The sequence below is a fragment of the Ursus americanus genome, chromosome 1, assembly GCF_024610735.1.
Source record: "Ursus americanus isolate L20-20 chromosome 1, mUrsAme1.1.p, whole genome shotgun sequence".
Classification (NCBI taxonomy): Eukaryota; Metazoa; Chordata; class Mammalia; order Carnivora; family Ursidae; genus Ursus; species Ursus americanus.
Window position 1 is genome coordinate 104,902,417 of NC_142127.1, and position 26,792 is coordinate 104,929,208.

At 51.5% G+C, this 26,792-nt stretch overlaps 1 protein-coding gene across 6 annotated transcripts in view; it reads left to right on the top strand.

Annotated features, from left to right (window-relative positions):
* Positions 1-11,245: 11,245 nt before the first annotated feature.
* The window catches only part of IFT54 (intraflagellar transport 54), a 59,020-nt gene continuing 43,473 nt past the window's right edge, over positions 11,246-26,792 (top strand). For 4 of the 6 annotated variants that reach the window (XM_045793976.2, XM_045793977.2, XM_045793978.2 and 1 more), the window contains exons 1-7: positions 11,246-11,502; positions 15,104-15,172; positions 15,572-15,733; positions 17,563-17,706; positions 17,809-18,243; positions 20,464-20,535; positions 21,464-21,539. In XM_045793976.2, the coding sequence (XP_045649932.2) occupies positions 11,380-11,502; positions 15,104-15,172; positions 15,572-15,733; positions 17,563-17,706; positions 17,809-18,243; positions 20,464-20,535; positions 21,464-21,539 (1,081 nt within the window). In that variant the 5' untranslated portion in view covers positions 11,246-11,379. Of the gene's footprint in view, positions 11,503-15,103; positions 15,173-15,571; positions 15,734-17,562; positions 17,707-17,808; positions 18,244-20,463; positions 20,536-21,463; positions 21,540-24,286; positions 24,389-25,834; positions 25,931-26,792 lie in introns of all 6 variants that reach the window. The other 2 variants (XM_087864877.1, XM_045793981.2) reach the window with 2 other exon arrangements.

Here is a 26,792-nt window from a genome sequence, read left to right on the forward strand (position 1 = left end):
TCCGTCCTTGCCCTCTTCTCTGTCCCCGCTCAGGACTCTGGACTTCCAAAACTCAGAACTCATCATCCAGTGGCTCCTTTGAGGCAACTTTTGATGGCATCCATATGCCAAGACGATAGAACCTAGGTTTAGAAGTGTGCTCCAAATCTGCTTGAAACTCACTCAAAATAAAATTATTCCCCCTTTGCGAAGATGAGCTTCACCCCATCCTATCCAAGGGTGTTTTTTTTTTCCTTAACCCTTTGATCCCCAGGGCTCCCTCCCCTCAATATTCAGGTCATCAAGATTTCAGGCCACATGGACGTAACTCAGAGACGAGGTGCCCTCGAAGATGCCCTTTGCGGGCAATGAAGGACCTGTCCCTGGTGGCTCTGGGCCTCAGCTGCTCGGCCCAGTGTGAGTGTGTAGTGTGTGTGTATGTGTGCTGTGGGCGTGTGTATGTGTGCTGTGGGTGCCTATCATCGGGGACCAACATCTTTCATCACCATCAAAAGATTGACCCATTTTCAGTAACCTCCTTCCTGCGGCCCGTGAGGCCTTTGTTCGGTTTGTGCGGGAGACCTGAAATGCATCTCCAGTCGAGCCTGGTTGTGGCTAAGAGACGTGGTGTGGGCTTAGCAGGTGGGAGAGGAAGCTCAGCCCTGGCTCTCCTGTCAAATTTCACCTCCTTTCTTTCTGGAAAATTTTTAAGACTCTGGTTTCCTTTTTCTCAGTTACAGCTGAAGCCTGTCTTCAGACCCAGAGTCAAGAGTGGACAGTGGGAATACCCTGACAGCATAGCCCCTGGTTGCTAACTGGGATTCAGAGTCAAGAGTGGACAGTGGGAATACCCTGACAGCATAGCCCCTGGTTGCTAACTGGGATTCAGAGTCAAGAATGGACAGTGGGAATACCCTGACAGCATAGCCCCTGGTTGCTAACTGGGATTCAGAGCCAGCTGTCGGGGCCCATGCAGGCTCCGAGTCAGCTCTTGCTCACAGCCAAGCCCCGTGTTCCCCAGGAGAGCTTCAGGCAAAGACAAGCCTGGCTCACCTACTAAGCCCCAGCAAGTTGAATTGTTTTTGGTTTGTTTGTAAAATGTCATTGCACTTACAATAAAAACAATTGCTTTAATCTCGAATGTTCCATGCTCCTCTTGCAGGCAGACGCCTGAGTCTCAGGGGTGGGCCTGCCTCATTTAATGACCCCATTCCACGATGTAGCCCTCCTTTCTTTCAGACACTGGCATTATGCCTAGTGTTACCTGTCTTGCTTTTATCATAATCGTTGGGCACATATAAGATTTATCTGTTTGGATTGAACATAGTGACAGTTAAGAGACCTAATGTTGAAATAGTTAGCTAAATATTGTCTTTCTGAAGAAGCACATCATGCCGGGACCTCTGTCTCAGTAAGAACCCCGAAATGGGGACGTTCTCCTTCTTGCAGAGTCATCCAAGGGGAAATGTTCTAATCGGTTGGGAGCCAGTACCTTGGAGGTAGTCCCATACGGTTGCTGAGAGCCAACCCTGGAGCAAGCCCCATCCCAGTCCACCGTTGACTGGGTGCACCATGCTGGATAAATTCTGGAACCCCAGTGTTCTCTTCTGTAAAATAGGGCGAACAGTGGGACCTAGCCTGAGGACTGTTATTAACTTATTTATTTATTATTGTTATTTAAAGACTTTACTTATTTGAGAGGGAGGGAGAGAGAGAGAGAGAGAGAATGCATGAGCGGGGGAGGGGTAGAGGAAGAAGCAGACTCCCCGCTGAGCAGGGAGCCCAACATGGAGCTGGATCCCAGGACCCCGAGATTATGATTGAGCCAAAGGCAGACGCTTGACCAACTGAGCCACCAAGGTGCTCCTTATTATTATTATTTTAAAGACTTAATTTGTTTATTCCAAGGAGAGAGAGAGAGAGCAAGAGCATGGGTGGAGGTGGTGGGGGGCAGGGAGCAGAGGGAGAAAGACAAGCAGATTCCACACTGAGCACAGAGCCCGATGCAGGGCTGGGTCTCACAACCCTGACATCATGACCTGAGCCAAAGCCAAGAGTCAGATGCTTAAACAACTGAGCCTCCCAGGCAACTCCCTGAGGGTTTTTCATTAAATTAAATTAAATTAAATTAAATTAAATTTAATTTAAATTAAATTAATTAACATATAGTGTATTATTAGTTTCAGAAGTAGAGGTCAGTGATTCGTCAGTTGCATAGAACACCCAGTGCTTGTTCCATCACAGTCCTTCCTTAATGCCCATCCCCCAGTGACCCCATCCCCCACCCTCTCTCCTCCAGCAACCTGAGGGCTGTTTTTTAAAAACTTAAATTTAAATTGTGGTAAAATAACGTACCGAAGTTACCGTCACACTTGTTTTGAGCGTACAGCTCTGTAACGCTAAGTGCATTCTCCTTGTTGCGCAAGCCATCCCCAGGACCCTTTCCATCGTGCAAGACCCAAGTCCTGCCCCCTGAACACTAAGTCCCCGTCACCCCAGCCCCTGCAGACTCTTCAGCCGCTCTGGGGGCCTCATACCCGTGGAATCCTTCAGTATTTGCCTGTGTGTGGCCGGCGTGTCTCACTCGGCACAACGTCCCCAAGACCCATCCATGTTGTAACACGGGGTGTAGCCCTCACCCCTTCTGCACGCCACCCATCAAGGCTGCACCCCTGGCCCACACTCCCTCCTCTCCCTTTCTCTTTGCCCATAGGTCGGTCTCTGATCCCCCCAAATTTCCCCGAGTTGAGCGTTGGAGCCCCATTGCCCCCGTACTTGATTTTGGGTCTGGTCCTCAGCTATTGCTGACCTTCGGCTGCAGGGGACAAGAGTTTCTCCGCAGCCTTCCAGGGAGGCCCCGGCTCTCGCCCTCAGCCTCCCTGCCACCGGCGCGCTGCCCCTGGAAACCCTGCAATAGCCATCTGAGCCCTGGGCCTCTTGCGGGCCTGCGGTGGCGCCCCCTGCTGGACGGCTGTGTGACCGCAGCACCAGCACCCTGGGGGCTTCAGGTCAGCTGTGAGGGTGGGGGCGGGGGATCCAGTGTGGAAGCCTCAGGTTAGGGGCTGCCTCCGCAGGGGCTTCTGAGAGCAGCTCCCTTAGCTGGAGGTCCCCAGGCATGTGGGTTTGCACCCCCAGCTCAGTCAGCCCTTGAACGTGGGCTGCGTCTGTGGAACAGGAGGTGAGGCAGGACCCCTTGGTGGCGCCCCAGAGAGGAGCTCGGCCGTGCGCTGACAAGGACCCACACTCTCATGGAGCGGGGCTCTGTCCCGCGGGCATCTGGAGGCCGCACAGCCACGTCGGTGGTGTGAGACTCCCTCCTTCGGGTTCATGTGGCCGCCGTACATCGTGTCGCCTGAGGCCGCGGGACGGGCTCCCTCTTCCTGGAGCCAGCGTCCAGCGGGGAGGAGACATCGCACAGCAGTCACACCATTGTCGTCCCACCTCGGCCCAGAGGAAGGCGGACCCAGGCCCCGTGAGGCGCAGGTCCGGAGGCCCCTGGGGAGGGGAGTCGGAAGGAATCAACTACGGGGTGGGGTGGCGGGTGGGGATAGTTCGGGTGGGACTCTCAGTTTTTATGTCATGCAGAAGGATGCCGTGGGCTTGGACTCCTCCCTGAGCCTGGTCGGCCTGGGAAGGGGCGCGCAGGAGGGGCGCACAGGAGGGGCGCACAGGAGGGGCCGAGGCCTGGTCGGCCTGGGAAGGGGCGCTCGCGGGAGGGGCTGGGCACCCGGAGGTGGCCCGAGCTGCTCTGGGCCACGCAGAGTGTCCTCGGGACTTGGCACCTGCCCGGGTGGGATGCCTCCATTCCCTGCTCTTGCCGTCGCCTCCGCTGGCGGAAAGCCCCCAGTCCACACGTGGGTGTTGTCCTCACTGGCTTTTGGGAAGAGCAGATAGTGACTGACTTTGGACACTAGTTAACCAGAGTTCGGTGGAAGGACTTGCCTGGGACTCTAACAGCAGAGGATTCTTGCCTTTGTTTGAGATCCAGCCCCCTGTGCAAATAGGATGAAATCCGTGCCCACTCCAGAAACCTACCCTCAAGCAATGGTTCTGCTGTGTGTTCAGGGATCCAAGGGCCTTCCCGTCAGACCCCAGGCCCTGGCAGACCCGGCTTAAGTGAACCTGTAGAACGGGGCCCAGCCCTCACGCTCTGGGCAGGGGGTGGGGGTGGTGGTTGTTGCTCTGAGAACTCGCTACTGTGGATAGATTCTGGAAGAGATGTTCAAGCTTATTGAGTCCACGTCCTTCACTTTCTGGGTGAAGTAACTGAGGACTGAAGAGGTCGGAACCCACCCAGTTTGCACAGCTGGTGACAGGTAAAGGCCGCTCCAGGTGCCAGCTAGTCCAGGAAGGGCCTCACCCCGGCATCTTCACAGGTACACCTCAGGCTTGTAAATGACCCTGTCAGAAGCAGCTACACACAAACGGGCCATAAATGGGCCCCCGAGACACAGTTTACCAGCACGGTTTATCAATAACACCATGGTTTTCCCTAGGGTTGGGGGGGTCTCCTCTGATAACTTTTTTTTTTTTTTAAAGATATTATTTATTTATTTATGTGACAGAGAGACAGCCAGCGAGAGAGGGAACACAGCAGGGGGAGTGGGAGAGGAAGAAGCAGGCTCACAGCGGAGGAGCCCGATGTGGGACTCGATCCCGGTACGCCGGGATCACTCCCTGAGCCGAAGGCAGACGCTTTAATGACTGCGCTACCCAGGTGCCCCCTCCTCTGATAACTTTTAACTTTTGTTTTTGATTTAAAAGTTCTTATTGGGGCACCTGGGTGGCTCAGATGATTAAGCGTCTACCTTCGGCCCAGGTCATGATCTCCAGGTCCTGGGATCGAGCCCCGCATCAGATCAGGCTCCCTGCTCAGGCTCTCCCCCTCCGCCCTGTGCTCTCTCTCAAATGAATAAATAAAATCTTTTTAAAAAATAAATAAAAGCTCTTATTTATTGGGAAATAAATCTAAATTACGAGGAGGTACAAAGAAGCAGAAGAAATGTCCCATTATCCCAATTCCTGGATAGTCTCTGAAACCTTGCTAATGCTGGACCTATTTACATACACAAGCACATACGCTCGCGCACATAGACATTTAACATTGCTGAGCTCCCATTGCTTACATAGCATTCGAGTTTGGCTTTTTCATTTAAAATTATGGTATAAACAAACCATATTATTAAGAGCCCTTTGGAAAGAGCAGTTTTTTTTTTTTTTTTTTTTTTTTTTTTTTTTTTAAAGATTTTTTATTTATTTATTTGACAGAGATAGAGACAGCCAGCGAGAGAGGGAACACAAGCAGGGGGAGTTGGAGAGGAAGAAGCAGGCTCATAGCGGAGGAGCCTGATGTGGGGCTCGATCCCAGAACGCCGGGATCACGCCCTGAGCCGAAGGCAGACGCTTAACCGCTGTGCCACCCAGGCGCCCCGGAAAGAGCAGTTTTAATAAGAATATAGTCTATTCAACATCCAGGAGAGAGTGATTGAGTGCCTGGGTGTGTCTGACGGTGCTGACGGTATAGGGGTTCAGGGGAGAGCAAATCAACCAGGCCCCTCTACTCATGGAACTCACTTTCTGGGGTGGGGGAAGAGACAAAAACAAAAGGAAGATATGAATAAAAAATTGCTTTCACAGAGTGGTAAGTACTTTAAAGGAAATAAGGTAAGATGACAGGCTGGGGAATTCAGATGTGGTCTATTTTTGATATTTCTGAGAGGTCACACGTGAGCTGAGACCCAAATAATGGCAAGGATCCAGCCATATGAAGATCTGGGCGATGAGTGTTACTCTTATTCAGTTAAAGGGACCAGTAAGTGCAAAGGTCTTAGCAAGCTTAGGAAGAAGTTTGTGTCTTCTTTTACTCTAGGCTCAGCTGGAGAGGAGGGAAAAAGGTCTTCCACGGCGGTCCCTCGGGCTTCACACTACGGTGCCAGCCACCTTCCAGCTTAGCCAGGCCAGCACACAGCAAGGCACTTGACTGGCCAAGCAAACTGATGCCTTCCTTTCTGAGCCTGCCAGGGACTTCAGTCTGGGATCCAGGGCGGGTGGGGCTGTGTCCAGACTCTGGGCCACTTCTCCTTTCGCCCAGTCCTTCCTGCAGGCTGACCCACATCCTGGGCTCTTCGCCCCCACCTCCTACCCCCGGGCCTTTGTCTCTGGGAATGTTTGCCTTACAAGGGAGAAGCAGGGTCTGGAAGCCCCTTGCTTTGTGGAGCTCTCTTTCCTGGGGTGAGTCATGGCCACTGTCATCTCTCTCATTCATTTGGAAATTGCTTATTTCAAGTACATGTCCTCCAGCTCTTTATGTCTCAAACGCTCTCTCTACTGTGATTTTCTATAGTTATGTAATTGCTTGTCTGTTTTCAGGAATGACTCTTTTTTATGCTCTCTTTTCCTCTAATCCTTACATGACCCTGAGGTGCTCTGGGTAATTCAGCGACTGGCCCCCATGCTGCCAGCCCCCGGAACTGGAGGCTCCCCACCTGCCTCTGGGCCTCACCTGCTCCTCACTCTCCTGAGGTGGTTCCATGTCTCCTTCTTGGAGTCTGGAATCCTTAGCTGGGTCTTGTCGGCCCTGCTTCCCCAGGGCCTTGCAGCCCTGTCCCGGTCTCCGTGTGGGGGGCATGGACCTGCATGGGGCTGCGTGGAGGCCTCAGGAGGATGCTCTATGTGACTGGGAGCGTGTCCCCTCCCAGAGGCTGCCACACGCACCCCATGGCCTGCTTCCCTCAGACAGGCTCTCAGTGGGGTCTGGTGACTCTGTTTCCTTGTCCCAGATCCTCTCAGAGACCCTCTCTCATGGCCCTCGGTCCCAAAGACAGCAGCAAGGCCTGTGCCTGCAGGCCTGCAGGGGGCCTCCTCCACCTAGATGGCTTCCCTGCTTCCCACAAACTGGGAGAAACCACGCTCAGGCTTCTCCCTCACGTGGCACTGGCTGGGGTCCTCAGTGGATCCTCAGGGGCCAGAGGGCTCTCTGCGGCCCCACCCCCTGTCCTCACTGCTCTGGGTGACTGACCACTCATAGACAAGCCGTTGCTGGGCACAGCTGTCCCGTGGCCCCAGGCCCAGAGGAGGATTCTGTCTGCATGAAGTTTGGAGGAATGGGGCTAGGCAGTGTCTGCTGGGAAGGCAGGGCACTTGAGGTCAGAGGCCAGGGTCAGTGACCTCCCTGAGGTCCCCCTCCACTCTTACTCAGGTGACCCAGCCAGTGTTCAGAGTTCAGAGTTCAGAGGTGGGGACTCCTCGTAGGAGCCTCTGGGCTCCCAGGTCAGCCACAGTGAGCAGATCAGGGAAGATGTCTGGGTCAGGACGCTTCAGCTCTCAGACACCACAGCATTCTCTGTATCTCGTGCAGCCCCCCAAGGGCTCTACCTGGCCATCCCATGAGGATGACATCCCACCCCCTCTCCCCCTAACACCCGGAGGGCACCAAGCTGGTGCGTCTTTGTCTGAAGGCTTAATCACTTTGGCGCTGTGGGCCAGCCTTCATGAACTAAGGGCCCAGCCCTGAAGAAGGACACAGTCTCACTATGGCCCACCCCCCTATTTAGAAGACTTCTGGGAAGCCAGAGCGGGGACAGGCAGTGGCAGGGAAGGGGAAGAAAGGAGGCTAACACTGTTCTCCATGTGAATACGAAGTATTAGTTTCAGTGTGGACAAGGGTGTTCAGAAATGATCAAACAGTTGGGAAGCTATTTTATTCTTCTTCATAGAGTTGATGAATTGTTTGAGAACCTTTGTTCTCGGGAAACATGAACACACAAAGGTGTGTGTGATAAAGATAGACACACGGACAATCAGGAGAACGATGGAGATCTTTGAGCCCTGGAAGGAGCCTGAGTCACAGTGTCCACATTACCCTGGATCGTTCCAAGCGATTGAACTGTCTTGCCCCTGCCTTGGGATGAGTCTGGAATGGAGTACCCCGCGCTGAAAGAGAGGGGGTAGTTGGGAAGATACATATGTAGCTGGTGGGGTTGCTAGAAAGTCAGGAAGATTTGACAAGGCAGGGGTCAGAGGATGGAGGTGCTCTGGCCAACGGGGTAGACCTGGAAGCTGGGGAGTAGGGCCAGTAACTCAGGGCCACCCCGGAGGGAACACGTCTGAGGGTGCAATTTGCTGGGTGCTTTATCCCCATAAAGCAAGAGATAGCTCTATCCAGTGAGTGTTGCCAAATTCCTTCCCTCCTGGGTTGTCATTCTCTTAGGTGGCTCCTAACTTCTCAGTAAAGTCTCAGACATACAGCCTGCCCACGTGGTGAAGTACGGACAGCGCTGCTGGAGGGAGATGAGCTCTGGTGGCTCGCCTGGCCTCTGTCCGGGTGACCAAAGCTCAAGCGGTCCTGGAAGCAGCTAGCTGCAGGGACAGTGATGCTCTCAGGAGCAGTGGACAGCAGAGGACGGCATGGATGTGGCTTACTAGAAGGTACGTAGTTCTCCGTGAAGTCTCCAGCATCTAGACAGTACTCAGCACTGTTGACCTTAAAAATTAAGCTGTCAGTTATTTCACTGGCAAAAATGGATTTATTCTGGAATAGCAGAGAATTCAGGGACAAGCACACTACAGCAAAACCACGGGCAAGTCCCCAGAACAAAGGCGAGATTCTCTTTTACAGAGAAAAGAGGGAGTTGGGAGGGCCGTTACAAACAAAAAGTCCATGGAAGGAAACTGGGAGCTGGGAGTGGCTTCTCATGGGCTGAGCTGTGACTGTCTCTCATTGACTGGGCTGTTGCCTGATGAGGACGAAACCTTTCTTCCTGTGGCTGGGATGGTAAAATAATATCCATGTGCAAGGTCCTTCTGTTCCTGTCGGATCTGCAATGGATAACCAGTGCTGGGAACGAGAGCGCCTCCTGCTGGCCTCCTGCCTCTATGTCGTGAAGGATGTTTCCTATTCATTTTCACAGCACATAGTGATTCATTGGGCGCCCGGAAACTTCATGAACTATCTTCACTGAATACATACGAATATCCGACTAGTACATGAAAAGAGTTCAAAATCACAAATCACTAGAGAAATGCAAATTAAAACCATAATAAGATATTATATCATGACTAGAATGACTAGTTAAAAAGACTGAACTAAAGCAAAACAAAAAAAGACTGACCTATCGTCTTGGCAGGAATATGAAGCCATTAGAAATCACATACATTGCTGGTGGGAATGAAAGATGATGCCACCAGATTGAAAACTTGGTAGCATCTTGTAAAGTTAAACATATTCTTAACATACAACCCAGAAATTCCACTCCTGGGTATTTATTCAAGAGAAAGTGAGTAAAGGATAGGCAGGGCTAGGTAGGGAGAGATAGGTAGGGGGCTACATGACCAGGCTTACAGAAATCCCAGATGTGGAAAAATGCTGAGGTGTAAGAAACCAGAGAGAGGGAACATAACCGAACCATCTCCTTTGTCTTAAACGTCAGAGACAATGTATTTTTATGACAGTTACAGATTGACCATTAAAAGCCACCAGCCTTCAAAGGAGAGGTAAACATGGTGCTATCGGTGGTAGAGACGTCAAGAAGATCTCAGGTTCCCTGGTCAGTTTTCAATAAGAGACTGACCATAAAAGCCCTCAGTGGCAACCCCCTGGGGACCCCTCTCACTCTAGAGAGCTTTTCCTTTCTGTTCTTACCTTCACTTAATAAACCTTCACTTCACTTCACCTTTCTGTGTCCGAGAGATTCATTCTTCGACTCTATGAGAAAAGAACCCTGCAAATCTGCAACAAAAGTAAATTAATGTATGTTCGCGCAAAGACTTGTATGTAAATGCTCTTAGCAGCATTATTCAGAAATAATCAAACCCCAAAAGCAACCCAAGTATCGATAAACTGGTGAATGGATAAACAAATTATATTATGAAACACCACTCAGCTACAAAAAGAATGACCTATTAAAGTATGAAGCAACATGGATGAATTTCGAAATCATTATATGAGAAAGAATTAAACACAAAAGACAAAGTAGCATATGATTCCATTTATATGAAACTCTGGAAAAGGTAACATTATAATGATAGAAAGTGGATCAGTGGTTGCCTGGGGTTGGGGTGGAGGAGGAGATAGATTGCGAACGAGCAGGAGGAAATATTTGAGGGAGCACCGAGTGTTCTATATCTCCGCTGTGGTGGTAGTAACATTTACGCATCAACCAGTATACTTAAAATCGGTGAAGTTTATCACATATAAATAATTTAAGTTGCATATAAATTTAAAGTTGAAAAACTCCCACCCCTCGATACATCAGGGGCAAATTTATAAAAGCCAATGATAAAAAGAAAATCTGGAAGGCAGCCAGATACATAGAAACAAAGGACTAGAGCAGACTTCTCTTCAGAAACTATGTAATCCAGAAGCTAGTAGAGTAAAATCTGTAAAGTACTGAAAGAAAAAGTTGTTAACCCAGGCTTGTATACTCTGTGAAAGAACGTTCCAAATGTGAAGGTGCCACAAGTCCTCCCAAAGGAAAGGTGACAGCACTCATTGCCAGCTGACCTTTGCTAAAAGAAACAGTAAAGGAAGATCCTCAGAGGAACACGATACCACATGGAAATTCGAGTCTATGCAAAGAGTGAAGAGCGCTGAAAGCAGTAAAAATATATGTAAATAAAAGTTATAAAGATACCATTACAAGAACGAAACGGATGAAGGGGGTCAAAAAGCGCACCTTTCCAGTTATAAAGTAAGCCGGTCATGGGGCTAGAGTCAGCACGGTGACTATAGTTAACAATATTCTGCTACATACTTGGAAGTTGCTGAGAGTACATCTTAAAAGTTCTCATTGCAGTAAAAACATTTTGGAACTATGGTGGAGGATGTTAACTAGACTTACTGTGGTCATCATTTTGCAATATACACAAATATCAAATAATCGTACACTTGAAGCTGATGTTCTGTATGTCGATTATTTGTCAATAAAAAAAGATTTAAAAATGCAGCTGCAATCAGCATCTTTTTATTTCAAGAAAGAACCAAAAACAGGTCACAAAGCTTCCAAATTGCTGGAAGGATTTCTGCAGTGAGCCTGTGCCGGTGGGTGGAAGACAGGTGGACGGAGTCACTGACACCCGGCAGAACAATAAGGACGCGGCTTGGTCCTGGTTGCCAGGCGCAGGCGGGACATTGGTCCAGACCTCTCGCAGCGAGCGCGGCGCGCAGGGGCGGGGCGCGGCACGGCACCGCGGCGCGTCCGTTGCTAAGGCCGCGCCGCCCTGGCGACGGGCGCCTGTCGCCCCGCGCACGCGCCGTGGCCGGCTCCGGTGCACTGTGGGATGGGAGCCCGAGCGGCGCGTCGAGGCCGGAGCGGGCGGCGGCGGCGGCGGGGCCGACGGCGGCCGGAGAGCGCGGCTTAGTCTTGGCCGGCCTGCGGGGGCGCGGGCCCGGGCGGCGCCGCCATGAACGCCGCGGTGGTGAAGCGGACGCAGGAGGCCCTGGGGAAGGTGATCCGGAGGCCGCCACTGACGGAGAAGCTGCTGAGCAAGCCCCCGTTCCGCTACCTGCACGACATCATCACGGAGGTTGGCGCCTGGCCGGGGGCCGGGGGCGGGCCGAGGGTCAGCGACCCGGGTGGGGGTCGGGACCCAGGTGCGGGCCGGGGTGCATGCCGAGGGTTGGGGCTCTGGTGCTGGTCGGGAGCCGGGTGCGGGTCAGGCCCAGGTGCGGGCCAAGCGTCGGGGCCCCGGGCGGGGGTCAGGGCCGGGAGTCGGGGCCCAAGTGCGGGCCGGAGTCGGGGCCCCAGGTGTGGGTCAGGGCCCAGGTGTGGGCGGGGCGGGGGCCGGGCAGGGCCCGGGTGGGCGTCAGGGGCGGGAGTCAGGGCCCACGTGCGGGGTGCGGGCTGCGGTCCGAGCCGGAGGTCTGGGCCCCAGGTGCCGGCCGGGAGTCAGGGCCCAGGTAGTGGTCAGGGCCCAGGTACGGGGTGCAGGCCGGGCCGGGATCAGGGCTGGTGTCAGAGTCGGACCTCCCATAGCCTAGCGCAGCCCCTGCCCGCGGAGCCCGGCTTGCGGCCCTGTCAGAGCAGCGCCCCACTGGGCCCAGTTCTGCGGTGCCTCTGTACGGAGTTCCTTGCCCTCACCCCTGCTCTTCCCTTCTCACCCCTCCTCCTGGGCCGCCTCTTCCGGCCCCTCAGGGAGCATTCTTTCTTTCCAGACTACCCTTAAGTCTGTTAGCACTCCTCTTCCACCCTGCCTGGTGGAGTCGTTTCTGTGATTTTTTTACCCCTTCAGTGCCTAGCTCGTGAAAGGTGATCAGAAATTGTTGGAGAATTAAATTATGTTTGGTTGTTTTTTTATCCTCATGCCCCCCAAGTTTTTCTCCACACTACTTTGCATGGTGATCACGTTTTGGATGCTTAATAAATACCCGTGGATAAATTTATTGAAGGTGGTTGTAGTGGGACCCACAAGGGAAAACTATAAAGGAGCAGGTTGGCATTGGCTGATGAAGGGCACAGCCTCACCTCCGTTGAGATTGGTTGTCTGTAACTTTTCCCCAGTGGATGGTGAATTACCGAATGATGGCAACTGTACTTGTTTGTTGCCATATCCTGGGTGAGCTGAACTGGATAAGGTATACAGAAGGAGCACGGCGCACGTTCGTCGTTGAAGGAGGCTGTTTAGGCTCCTGGTAACTCGTCTCCATGGCGCACCTAAGAAGGGTATTGAACTCAGGCACTTGGGCGTGGTCTTTGGGAGTTAGAAATCAGGTTGAACTTGCAGACTTCCGAGGGCTCTGCATATCGGTCCTCAAACTTCATTTCTTACTCTTTCCAACAGGTTGGGTGTATTATTCTCCCCAAGCTTTGCTTTATCATTTGCTGTCTCAACTTAGTTTATAATGTGTGCGTCTGTGTTGAAAACCCTAACTGTGCTTAGAACTCTCTGGAATTCCACCCACATCCCAGCGCTATCTTGTGTAGCCTCCACCTCCTCCTGTAGCTAGGGCAAGGCTTCCACCTGTCTTGGACAGTGTTTGGGGAAGGGACACGGCTGTGAGGAGAGCCCAGTGGAAGCGAGGCTGTGTGCTGCTTTACCCGTAAGGTACGCAGGTAGTGTCCCCAAACGCAGAAGGGAAGAAGTGAGTTAGACAGGAGTGAGCCTGCTTGCCTGACCACAGCAGTTGCCACCATACCCTCACACTTTTATCTTCTGCGTGAGTCCTGTCTCTCCACTGATGCAGAGAGGCAGCGGGGCTAGGCCTCATCCTGTGGGTCTTGGTGTGGCGCTGGCTCCTGGAAGGTCGGAGTAGCCTTGGAATGGGGAAGGAGGAGGGACATTCAAGCAGGAATTGACTTGGGGGACCAGTAGCCAGGCTGTGTGGAAGCAGTTACACGTTCCCAATCAGGAACCAGTGGTCTGCTTTTCTTTCATGGTTTTTGTCTAATCTAATGCTGAAATTAATTTCTCTGCCTATGTAAAGGTAAATACATTAATTGTCACCTGCTTGTTAAGGATTTTAGAATGGCGTATTGGAAAGCATTTTCAGGTAAGAGGTGAAGAGCCTCTTAATTCTTAATTCTTTCTGAGTGTTGTTTTCACAAGTTACCATATTAGTAATTTAGCTACAGCTAAACTAACTCTGTCTCTTTCATAAATCAAAGCATTGATCTTGTAAGGTTGATGTTTCATGTTCCTTTTTTTTTTTTTTTAAAGATTTTATTTATTTATTTGACAGAGATAGAGACAGCCAGCGAGAGAGGGAACACAAGCAGGGGGAGTGGGAGAGGAAGAAGCAGGCTCCCAGCAGAGGAGCCTGACGTGGGGCTCGATCCCAGGTCTCCAAGATCACTCCCTGAGCTGAAGGCAGACGCCCAACGACTGAGCCACCCAGGCGCCTCTGATGTTTCTTGTTCCTTAAAAGTATTGTTCACAATTTTAACTACCAGCAAAGTAGGAAAGCCTCAGAAGAGACAAAATGAAAAGGCTCTAGGAATATTAAGTATAGGATACTCTTAATATCCCGTCTGTCTTCTTAGGGAAAATAATAGCACAGCTCTTAGGTAGTTGATGAGGAATGAGAGCCAACTTAATAGTGAGGTGTGCTGGTCTCAGAGAAATAGCTTGATGTTAGCACAGGACTGTCTGTTTTCCAGCAAACATGCCTTGCACTGATACAGATGTTTTATATCCACGCAGGACATACACATGTGGGTATATTCATGCTTTCTACGTACAGTGCAGCTGACAATTTCTTTTCCATTTTATTTTATGAACAAAAATGCTTATTGCTACTCATGTTGATTTTATAGTATCCTCTTGCATTTTGGAAAACTCTGGTCCGAGAGAACGAGGAGCCTGGCTGTGTATGGGTACAGGGAGGAACAGAGAAAATCACCATCCCTGAAGCTGGTTCAGGGTAATGGGGAGCTACAGGTTGACTGAGGGGAGGACAGGCAGGGAGAGAACAAAAGTGACAGTTGCACAGAGCACCCCCCTGTCATAGCAAGTGAGTGAGGAGAAGGACCTTTCCATCCAGGTTCAGAAACCCAGGCTGAGAAATTCCTGTTCTTTCCAAAATTTATTCTCTCCACTGGGCCTGAGTGACCCTTGTAAGATACTGTCCTCCTGCCTTTGAACCTTTCAGGGCCCACTTGTGGTTCTTAAGCCAAAATCTGTATTCCTGAGTGGCTTCGAAGGCCATCTGGGTCAGACTGTGGCCCCGCCTGACTCTGGCCTCAGGCTCCTCCTGCCCTGAACTTCTTTTGCTCTGTTGAATAGGACCCTCTGGGCCCCGGACCTTTTGCAGGGGTTGTTTCGCCTGGCACATGTGTCCTAAACACCCCTACCCCCAACTCAGCCTGTGGTCTCAGTGTAGATACCATGTCTTCCGGGAAACTTCCTCTGACACCCTTTCCCCTCCTGTGTTTGGATTAGGGACTGATCCTGTGCTCCCTTAGTACCCTGCAAGTCTTTGCAATGTTTACCCATCCACACTTCCAGGCTGGGTTCTGCCTGGTCAAAGGCCTCCCGTATAGTAGACACCCAAAAGCTTGTTGAGTAGGTGAAGGAATTAAATCTGGATATGGACAGACTATGACAGCTCTTGACAGTGTGGGGTTCAGGGGGTAAGGCCGACAAAGAGGCTGCCCTGTGAGGTGCTGACCACTGCCTTGATTTTTTGAAGGTGATTAAGGTGACTGGTTTCATGAAGGGCCTCTACACAGACGCTGAGATGAAGTCCGATAACGTTAAGGTAGGCTGGGGAGGGGGGCGCCCCTCAGCCTCACAAGTGGGTTTTCTGTAAGCTGTGAACTGGATGTATGTCATTTATATGCTGATGCGTGTTGAAATACAGGGTTGATTAAATCGAGAATTGTAGTATACCCTCTCTTGTTTCATTTTCTTACTTTTGCCAAGTGCATATCATGCTAATTTTATCCACTGAGGAATGGAACTAGTGTATTAAAGGTTCCTGCTAGCCTACCAGCTCAAATTAAAAGCTTTCATTATTTGTTTTTCTTTTGTTATGAAGAGTTAGTATTTCCAAATCTGACGTGGTGTTAATAGGAACTGTGCCTGTTGAGCATACCAAAGATGATGGAAACTTTTTTGGAAGTACTTTTTATTTGTATTTTAAATGGAAATCTTTCAGGATAAAGATGCAAAAATTAGCTTCCTTCAGAAGGCCATAGACGTGGTGGTGATGGTTTCAGGAGAGCCACTGTCGGCAAAACCAGCGCGGATCGTGGCCGGCCTCGAGCCTGAAAGAACAAACGAGCTGCTCCAGAGAATTGGAAAATGCTGTCTCAGCAAGGTAATGCAGAGGCGCCAGAGTTTAGACCCAGCAGTCCTGAAAGGCAAGACGGGATGGTAGGCGACCGCAGGGTAGTGGGCAGTGTCTCAGGAAGGAGTGTTTGGTGGAGTCTGTCAAGCGCTTTGCTTTGGAGCCTTAGAGTTCCAGGAGGAGTGATTTGAAACTATACAGTGAAACAAAGGTGCGCCACACACAAGACTTCAAGCTACGTATGAACGAGGGAACTTCACAGACACTGGCTCTTGGGGCAGGGGGCAGTGTGCCCAGGCAGCCAAGCCCTGCCTACCTTCTCCCTTTGGGCCTCCTTCCAGGCCAGGGTCTGGGAGGCCGGAGGACCTGCTGTGCTGCTTCGGGGCTTATGGGACACTCCTGTTCTCTGCCTGCCTTTCCAGCCTCCGGTGTCTGCTTCTCTCCTTGCATTCCTTCCTTCCTCTCTCCTCCCTCCTCCCCCCTGCACTCTGTTCTTCCGGTCCTCTCTCCTTCCTGGCTGTTGACAGCAGAGCTGTGCTGCCTTCAGAGAAATCCTGTGTCACTTGTACAGGGACTGATTTGCTGCTTCCAGAGATCCTCACTGTGGGTTGGAAACTTGGCCTCTCTGCTTAGATCCAGCCCAGGCCATCCTTCCTAGGGACGCTGGAGGACATCTCCGCTCGGCGATGCCAGCAGGGCTTGTCCAGGGGCCTTTCTTCTTTGTGGGAGCCAAGGCACCTCCGAGGGCAGAGGGTATAGCTAATACGCCCTTCATTTACCTAATGGGTTGTGGGCTGGGGCTAATCTTCCACGTTTCCAAAATGGGAAAGAGGATGGGTTTCAGGCCACACAGTAGGGGTGAGGGTGGGAGGTGGTGCTCCAAGGAAGCCATGAGAGAGTCTCGCCCTGGTCTGCATCCAGATCTCAGGCTCGGAGGCACACAGCTGATTTTGCCAGTGCCCTGGCTTCCGTCCCCAGTCCCCACTCCTACATCCTTTCTGTTACTTCTCTTTCAAAACACGTTTGACTCCTGTCTTCCCTGATGAGTCCTTTGCCAGCTTCCTGTTGCCTCTGGGCACAGCCAGCTCCGTGGCAAGACTCACAAGGGTCCTCACGACCTGCTGCTGCTCCCCCCCGCCCCCTGTTCTCTCTCAGCTCCCGCACCGCGCCTGCACCCTGAGGTCCCTTGCACTGGCCAGGCCCCCTCGTTTCTTCGTCTGGCAGCAGTGGGGGATCAGTCGCTGTTCCTGGAGCCCAGGCCTTTCCTCTCTCCCAGGCTGGCTTAGGCACACTGATGTTTAACTGCTGCGTTGGCCTCTTCCCTGATACATAGCGTGTCCTCAACCTGGCGTCTAGTGCCTGGTGTGCGATGGTCAGTCAGTGCATCCTTGTGGAATGAATGAGCGTGTGAGTGAGTGTCTGGAGGTGTTTGATGCTTCTGCATGGCGTCGGGGATGCTGCAGAAGGGTTTCGGCATTTGATCGAGCTTGAGTTAGATCATTCTGTAAGGCCCTTTCAGTGCTGGGCCTCTGTGATCCTGTGAGAGGTGTAAGGCATTTGTGGAGTCGTGCGAGGCAGCTGTGCTGTCCTCGCATGACACGCATGTCCACACTTGACAGCTCGGTGGGATTGAAGTGGGATTCCCTTAGCTTGGGTCAACTCAGCTGTTCACGTCTGAAGTGTCGGAGGTGATGCCGTACTTGGCGATGACAGCGTTTCCTTCTAATGTTTTATCCTTTGACTTTCATGACCGTGTGTTTAACGTGTTTAGTGAGCTGTCTTTGTGGACACTTGCATTTGTCACTTGTGCTGATCTCATTCTCACCTTGTGTTTCGTTTCTTCCGATTCGGACCACAAGCTCTCCAGCGACGAGGCAGTGAACAGAGTGTTAGCTGGAGAGAAGGGGGATCTGAAGGGGAGGACCTCACTGACGTCAAAATCTCAGGAATTGGACAATAAGAATGCACGAGAAGAAGAGCCCAGAGGTCATAAAGATAAAGAGGTGAATTGCAAATTGCACATATTCGAAAATGAAATAATGAGTCTTTCTATAGTTCAGGTAAAGACATTTATAAGTCTTACTGTTGTTTAATCTTCTTTCCAGGAAAAAAGGAACTCTGAAATAAATGAGAGAAGTATAAGCAGAGATCGAAAACAGAAAGAAGAAATGAAGGAAGAAAGCAGAGCAAGAGAGAAGGACAAGGAGAAGGAGAAGGAGAAGACAAAGGAGAATGACCGCGATAGACATAAAGATCCCGAGCGAGACAAGCATCGAGAGGGGGAGAGAGAACGAGCCAGAAACCGGGCTAAGCAGGACAAAGACCGGGGCAACAGAGACCGAGACAAAGATCTGGACCGCGAGAGAGAGAGAAGGAATGAGGGAGGAAAGGAGAAAGAGAGGTGGAAAGACCAGGAGAGAGAGCGCGAGCGAGACAAGGCCCGGGACAGGGACAGGGACAGGCGGAAGGTGAAGGACGGGGAGCACTCCAGGGACCCCGAAAAAGAGAAGAGCAGAGAGCACGACAAACCTGAGAAAAAGGTAAAGTCCTGCTTGAAAACCTCTGTCTTTTAGAAGAGTTTGTGTTGTTCTCAGAGGTGTTTCCCGTCTGTGTCGCAGCGTGATCGGGACGTTGCTTCTCTCCGACACCGCGGTAAAATGATGCCACTCGGGCATTCCCAGGAGAGACCCAGACTGACACCAGTTTTTGCTGGGGTTCCAAGATATACCGCTCTCGCCTCTGGCTGTGTGTGCATTTCGGTGTTTTTTGAAGACGGGGGGCCCAGCCCGTAGCTGCGTGAGCAGCCCTCCCGAGCCGCCTTGGTTGCGTGCGTGCTCCTGGGCTCGGCTGAATTTACGAAGGCTCAGGGCTACTCTCTAGGTCTTGTGGGCATTAGCGGATACGTACAAGACTTTGGATTACTGTAATTTTTGTTTAAAGTTTCAGGTAAATTTATGATTGGCTAGAAAATTCGTTTGGTTTCAGTGTTTTCCAAATGTGCAAGTTACTCTTGGGTTCACTGTAGATAGTTCTGGTCTCTGTCAGGGCTGGCATTGTACGTACCTGTTCTTGTGGGGACAGCATATTGTCAAGTGTCCCCGGAAGGCTGTGGAAATCTCCTGGTCTCCAGCTGCTAGGAAAGAGGGAGCGGAGGTCTGGAAAGGTTCAAGGTCAGCAGCAGCGTGCCGAGGGGCGAGGCCTGGGCTGGCGCTCGTGGCTCGTGCTCCTGGCTCTGTGGCACCGCATCTCAGGGTGTGACAGTACTGGGTGATGAGCGGCCATGGGACTGACCCTTAGAGAGCCTCGAGGTCTCCCCTGAATGCCTTGGAGTAATGGACCCTGTGAGATATGTCATGAAAACCAGGCTTCCCGAAGGAGTTCTAGAAATAACAAAGGCATTCCCCATCTTTTGGCTGTTTGTGGAGCTCTAAGAAAAAGTGTTTCTCACTGACCTGAGTTTTCGGAAGCACTAGCGTGCTCTCACGTATGTTCCTGGCGTGAGGCAGCCTCCGAGTGGGATAGCCTCAGCCCTCCGGGTTTTCAGGTGAAGTTTCCCACGTATTACGTTCGCTGAAATTGCTGATGCTGTGAGGAGTGTTTTAAATAGAAAGCTAATTCCAAAGAGACGTTTTTATGGAGGCGTCTGTGGGATCCTGGAGCCCAGCGGCAGCGACGGCTTGGCTTCGCGTGTGGGAGGCCAGGGTGCAGGGACTCGCCTCTGCTCCGAGCTGGTCCGCATTCCCCTGGTTGGCTTTGCATAGATCTTTCGTGGTGGTTTTGCTGGTCCAGCTCCCCTGTGGGGCGGCATCTGGGGGGCAGTGCTTGCCGGCGGCAAGGACACCCCCTGTGGGACCCTCCCAGGGAGGCTCTGGGCAGGCGGAGACTCCCTTTTAACCCGGCTGTGTGTTGGTCCCTTGATTCTCCTCCGTTCGATTTCCGTCTGGAGGAGACGATGCTGGGACCTTCGCAGCCCCTCTCAGGCTTTGTGTGCTGAGAAGGCGAAGTCGTAGGCGTGTGTGCGGAGTGTCGGGTGTGGCGGCGAAGGACCGGGTGTCCGGCCGGCGGGTGCGGAGCCCCGCACCCTACGGGGACGGCGGGGTGCGCTGCGCAGAGCCTGGCGCCTCCAGCAGGAAGTCACGGACGCGCATCCTGGTTGACCTCGACAGTCATCCCTTGCTTTTCAGTCTTCACGGGGCGCGGGGTCCGAGGCCTCGTCTCTTCTAGTCCTTCCGTCAGGACGTGTCGGTCAGAGATGTGCCTGGAGCTGTGAGCGGGGGTTCGCAGGTTTCCTCCGGGAGTGTTTCCTGATGGAGAGTCTGAAGCTTTTGCTTGACAAGAACCCTCCGTTGGAAAGTGCCCCCCCCCCCCGACCCCGGAAGGAATGAGCAGCGGCTGTGTTTCCGTGGTGGCTGGCGGTTTCTCTTGTTCACTCCCTTCCCCGTTCCCAGATTCCCCGTGTTTCACTGGCATGTTTCCGAGAGGTTCGGCCTGGGGTGGGCATCCCCCGTGTCCGGGAGACGCTGTTGCATAGCTTCCTGGGAGGCGCCGCCCCGACCCCCTGCCCCACCGGGACGATCCCGACGGCCCCTGGGGCTGCAGGCAGCATAGGAGCCGCAGAGGCTCAGCCTGGAGTGGGACGGATGCTCCTGAGGGAATGGTGATCTTGCTGCTGCTTGGCAAGAAACACCTTGCACCTTGATGTGGTTTTAGATATAACAGGTTTAAATAATTCTAGAATATGATGAGTTTTTTCTTAACAGTCCTCAAGCTCAGGGGAGGTGTCTAAAAAGCTGCCAGATGGATCTTTGAAAGACTCCAGAGCTGAAACAGAGGTAAACTTTTAAAAAATAACTTCAGGAGACATAAACCGTGGCTGTGTTGAGGAGGTGACTGCCATGCTGTGGTCTCTTCTAGTCTGTGGAGACCTGGGGGGTGGGGACGTGGCACAGGCTGCCACGTGAGCCCCAGCTTCCGTGCTGGGCTCCAGGCTTTCCTTATAAGCTTATTTGACAGGTATGACGTTTGGGGTACAAAGGGATGGGGGAGTCATTTGGGAGAGGGTCCGGGTGGCACTTTAGATGAGACTGGGAGAGGATCCAGTCTCCAGGCAGACTGGCAGCGAGGGTGCTGGAGGGATCCCTCCGAGCTCTGCTGGGCCTGCGGGGTAGAGGCCCCGTGGCGCGTGTCCTGTGGCTGGGCCACATCATCTCCCTGCCTCCAGGCCGTGGAGGTTAGACTCAGCCCAATTTTCATAAAGCACTTTGCATTTCAGAGAACACGTGCAGGCAGCTGCAGGGAAGGTGGACCAGGTGTGGCGTGGAAGCTGGGAGGCCAGTTAGGAGGGCATAGTTATGGCAGGCTGAGCAAAACCTCATGGCTGGTGTGTCCTGTGTATAAACGCGTATGTTTGCACTCAGAGTTGGCACAGATGCGAGGAATTAGCATACAGCAAGGGAGATGGAGTTCCCATAAACACACCTGATAAGACCGTGCTCTCAGTGTGGTTGGCGGATTGCTGGCCTTCAGAGAGCTTCACAGAGAGGTGAATTTCTGAATTTAGAGTGAAGGAGGCCTGAGTGTCCTCTCTTCACCCTCAGGTCTGGGGTGCTGACCTGTGCTGAGCTGGTGTCCCTTCCTCGTTAACGCATCTGGATAGTGGTGTTCTGTTCCCTCTCTGTTCTTCCTGGAGCAGAGCTTGATTAGTAACTCTCACTGGTGGTCGTGCATCAACTAATTCTTTTCCGTTCTCTTTTCTTTAAGACCGAGATTTCCATTAGAGCATCCAGGTCAGTGACAACAAAAGCATCAAAACGGCGATCCAAAAATTCAATGGAAGGTACTGCAAATTTATCATATAAGTAGCTGAAAATATGGGTAGTAATCACAGTATCTGTTAGAAAAAATTTCCTGTGGCTAGAAGGCAGATCTGCCAGTGGGGGCAAGAAACAAAGACTGTGTGAAAAGGATGAAGATTAGTCTCTCTCTCTTTCTCCCCCCCCCCCCCCACGTGCACGTGTGTGAGCCTGTGACACAGCGGCAGAGCAGCACCTCTTTGCTGGAGATCTGTTGTAATCTGAAAGATGTGATCGAATTTTAATTTTCCAGAAATGGTTATCAGTCAGCCGTGTGTCACTGACTCTTGTCGCTTGAAGTGGTAGGCTAAATGTAATCCTGACACGGTGGCCAGCAAGGGCATCCTGCGCGTGGGTGATGTTCGTGCCTTTAGAAAGCAGCAGAACCGATCCCTGGGGGTCATGCCACTAAGAGCTGAGGTTGAAGCGAACGGGCCTGGCCGGGAATTTGCCCGAGGGTAGCCCCGGTTCTGCCCGATGAGCAAGCGGGACAAGAGGGTCCGTCCTGGGCAGGCAGGTACTGCCGGGCGCCGGTGGTGTTGCAGGTTTTCAGGGAAGTGTGAGGTTACTTTGAGCAGTGGTAGTGTCTGAAACCTCGTCCTTTTCCTAAATTGTAAGTTAAAGCAGGGTGGCAGGAGTGCCACAGTTGGAATTCCTCATTTAGACATTACACTGTGACGGAAAGCCCCACTCTCAGAGTATAGTATGTGAAGCTTTCACGAGCTTTTCCCTCTGCGGGCGATCTCCTGGGACAGGTTCCCGAAGGGGCACTGGCACAGAGGGCAGGGACGTTGGCGGTGTTGGCTGCAGGGTATGCCGACCGTGCCCTCTGCCCTACACTTTTTCCACAGTTTCCAAGGCCTGCTGAGTCAGGGAGGTGAAAAACGAACAGTGCTATGTCTTTTGAATTGCTAGTGAAATTGTCCATTTTTTTTTTTAAAGATTTTATTTATTTATTTGACAGAGAGGCAGCCAGCGAGAGAGGAAACACAAGCAGGGGGGTGGGAGAGGAAGAAGCAGGTTCATAGCAGAGGAGCCTGATGTGGGGCTCGATCCCAGGACCCTGGGATCACGCCCTGAGCCGAAGGCAGACGCTTAACGACTGAGCCACCCAGGCGCCCCCGAAATTGTGCATTTTTATGTGTGTTAGTAATTTTTATTGACTTCTCGGGCTTGTCCTTTGCGGGGTTCCTTGCTGCTGTGATGGCCGTTTCAGTGTTGTTCTTAATTTGCACAAGCTCGCTATACATTAAGGTCACCTGCCAGTTTTTAAATAAGTGTTTCTTTCTTTCTTTTTTCCCCCCAGCTCATTTCTACTCATTATGTTTAGTTTCTGACTTGCCTGAGTGTTTAATTTGTATGCACTGAAGTGGCCAGTCTTTTTTTTTTTTTTTTTTTCGTAGTTTGTCCAGATATTTGAGAGATGAAGATTTGTGTTTTGTCATGCATTTTTATATTTAATCTTTTTAGTTATTTCTTATTTTAATTCATGGTGTAAGGTGAGGCTCTCCATTTCTTTTTTCAGAGTAACTCACCAGGTTTTCCAGAATCATTAATTTTTTTTTTTTTTTTTAAAGATTTTATTTATTTATTTGACAGAGATAGAGACAGCCAGCGAGAGAGGGAACACAGCAGGGGGAGTGGGAGAGGAAGAAGCAGGCTCATAGCAGAGGAGCCTGATGTGGGGCTCGATCCCGTAACGCCGGGATCACGCCCTGAGCCGAAGGCAGGCGCTTAACCGCTGTGCCACCCAGGCGCCCCTCCAGAATCATTAATTTTAAGCCGTTTTATGTGCTTATTCTTCTAGATTATTTTAAAACCATGAGTCAATCTCACCTCCCACAAACAGAACTAATAAATTTATCGGGATTGAGTTGGACTCGTGTTAAACTTGTGATTTCATTATTTGGGGAAGATTGGATACTCCTGATTCCACGTTACTGTGGTGTCTCCCTGTGCACGTGCTGAGCTGTGTCAGTCACGGATTATGGCAGTTTGTTTTTAGTTTGCTTAGAAATGGCATCTTTTTTCCCTTCCCTGTTTCTTTGTGATTATTGCTGGAGTGTAGAAGCGTCATGGACTGTGGTCGCTGCACCGCAAACCTCGCCTTGTATTAAGTCTTAGCCCGCAGTTCTTCTGTTGAATCGTGTTTTTTGTAAGCGGACAGCTATTATTGTCTGCTTTTCTAGTAACTCAGGGCATGTGCATCTGAGTTTGCTGGTGAGCTTGTACCATTGGGCTCCTTTTCTATGGCCTCTGAGATGATTACAGAGGTTTGCAGGCTTTATGATACTAGCTTTCCCGAGCTGTCAACAAGCTGATGGACTCTTTCCTTCCCTGCCTGCGAGCTGGGCGTGGACCTCACTGCGCGTCCTCACCCAGCACAGCTGGCACCCCACCCTGACCTTCTGCCTTACTTAAATGGGTTGCATTTGGGCGAATGTCCAGCATCCAGAAGGTGTAGGAGGCATAGGACCTCTATATTCTGCTTGAGGGGATAAGCTTTGCATTTGCTAGAGTGTGGGTTATCATGTTTGTTAAACATATTTAGAATCTTAAAGCTAGCCTAGGATCTATATAGAACCCAAAAAACATTCTTCATAAGAATATGATACTTTTGGCTTATTATTAAGTAGCATATTATAGCAGATTAATATACTATGAATGAGTATACTATGTAGCATTATAAATTAAGCTTAATACATACTTTCATTATATGATTTCATATCAGGAAGAAGGGACTGTAGAACCAGTGAAAATAGTCTTTCCCTTGAAAAAGAACATAACTCCTCCTACAGTAAAGCTAAGAAGGAGCATGCCGTGAAACAGCTCGGTAAGACGACACAGGCCCCAGTGGAAGCTGCGAATGTTGGGGAGTCGGAGCCTTTGCTTCCCTTTGACCACCGAGCAGGTGGAGCCCTGTGGGTGGAGCCCTGCTGGACACGGGGCCTGGGCCCCAGAGTGGAGCAGTGGCAGAAGGGCGCATAAGCCCTGCCTGCCGAGCTGCGGGGCTGCCCCAGCCACCTGCCCATTTCCTACCACAAGTCAGTCACGGGGTGGGATTGTCCGCTTGAGTCTTCCTTTCTTTGTTCTGCGGATATTTATGGAGTGCCTGCCCTTCTGGGGCGCATAACGTGGAGGGACAAGACAGATAATCAAGAGACCACAGGGTGTACACTTTCTTATTAGTGATGAGTCTTCTGATGGAAAATGTAGCCGAGGGAGATGGGCATGTAGGGGCGGGTGCACAGGCAGAGAGGCTCTGAGGACGGGACGTCCGGACAGAGAGTTGAGTAGGTTGGAGGAGGACATGTGGGTGTCCAGGAATGGGCAGAGGCCCTGAGCTGGGGACAGGCTTGCCTGTTTGAGTGATGGGAGGCCCAGCAGGGAGGCTGGGTGGGGAGGCGAAGGAATAGAAGAGGCTGCACGAATAGGCAGGCCCGAGGTGTTGGGCCACGTAGGGTGAGAGTTTTGTAGTGAGTGGGAGCATAAGTTCTTAGAGGACAGTAAGCAGCACAGAGGCATGATCTGACGTAGGTTTTAGAAGCTTCCCCTTTTTGAAGTGGAGAGAGGCAAGTGTAGAGGCCAGATAGCAGTGTCCAGCTGAGACGGCCGGCTGGGACCCGAGTGTCACTGGTGAGAACGTGTTTGATGGAAGGGGTGACAGAGTCGCTGGGTGACTGGCTGGCCCTGGTCAGGAGAGGGCACAGCGAGAAGAACGTAGGGGGGTCTGCGCAGCCACGAGGGGTCAGGAGAGGGCACAGCGAGAAGAACGTGGGGGGTCTGCGCAGCCACGAGTAGCTGCTGCCGGAGGGCGGAGGCTTTGGGAGAAGCCATGGCGGGATGGGGGCAGCGCCAGGAATTCCATCCCACACGTGAAGTCTGAGGCGCCTGCCACGCAGCCCAGTAGCGTGTCCAGGACAAGAGCAGAGCGGGAGGCCTGCCGTTCAGGGAGGGAGTTGGGGCGACTGAAGGTAAAATCGAAGAAGTTGGGGTTTTTACATGGTGGTCTTTCCTGCCGTCACATGAAGATCCATGTGAAATTAGTGCTGGGGAGCGTGGGGCTTAAGAGGGTGAGCCCCAGAGCCCGCCAGGACCGCAGGGAGGGGCGGTCCAGCACGTGGTCCCGGTCGGAGAGCCCCGGGAGGGAGGAGCAGCGGGGACCGGGGGTGGGGATGAGTTTCTGTGAGCGTGGTGTCAACCCCTGAGTCCCGACCAGAGCACCCGCACGCTAAAACCTTTGCCATGTTTTAATCTGTCGTTAACTATTTTACGTCAGGAAGGAAGGAAGATAATATTTCAGCTAAAAAGTTAGATCCCATAGTGTCTGGATTAAATCACGAAGCAGATCAGGAAACTACGACTTCAGGAATCGGTAAGAAAAAGATATTCTTTAGTTTACATTCCTCACTACCTTGGTATGAAGTATTTACCTCTCAGCATAGTTACATTTTTTTATTCTTCTGACCATGGGTAGTGAAGATCAGAAATGACTTGATATGCCACTCGCTTTAATTTGCTATACTATATGATAAAGAATATTAACTGAGTTTTAGTTAACCTTTACGTGCCTTTCTATGTGTAGCTCTTTTGCATTTAGACCAAGATGCTTTCTTTATCTTGCTGTTGGAATTTTGCAAAATGACGTGGATGGTCGGATAGAGAAATGGTTGTTCAGCTCTCCCATCCTGCTCTGCTGTGTTGTATTAAGAAAATGCCCCATAAGAAAGAGTTTAAGGTGCTTGCCGTGGCGGATCGGGGAAGCGGCTCCCCATGGCTTGCCCTCTTCTGTGGAGGAGGGCGGTGTGAGGCGTGTGCATGCGTCCTCGCCTGTGGTGGAGCAGTGAGACGTGTGGATCAGGGATTTCTAATGGGGTAGTCCTTGACAGATCACTATTTGCTGCCTGTGATGTTAAACTAAATTCTTCAGAAATATCAGAAATCGTGAGTGACATTTAGGGGAAAATGTAGTGTAAATCTTGACTCCAGGAAAAGATAAAAATTTGTCTAGGCTGAACTTGTATCTCTTTGATTTTCAAAAATTCTGCACATGTCGGTAGAATAACAGTAAACACCTCTTTCTGTGTGTGTGCTTTCCCTTTAAGAAGTTGAGCTCCTGAGAGCAGCTGTGTTTGCAGGCAGCTGCCGCATCCGTGGCCCAGTGTGTAAGGTGGTCCTCCTAGAAGGTGGTCCTGGCTGATCTTATTCCAAGTCGGTCAGCCTTATGTGGTGTGTAT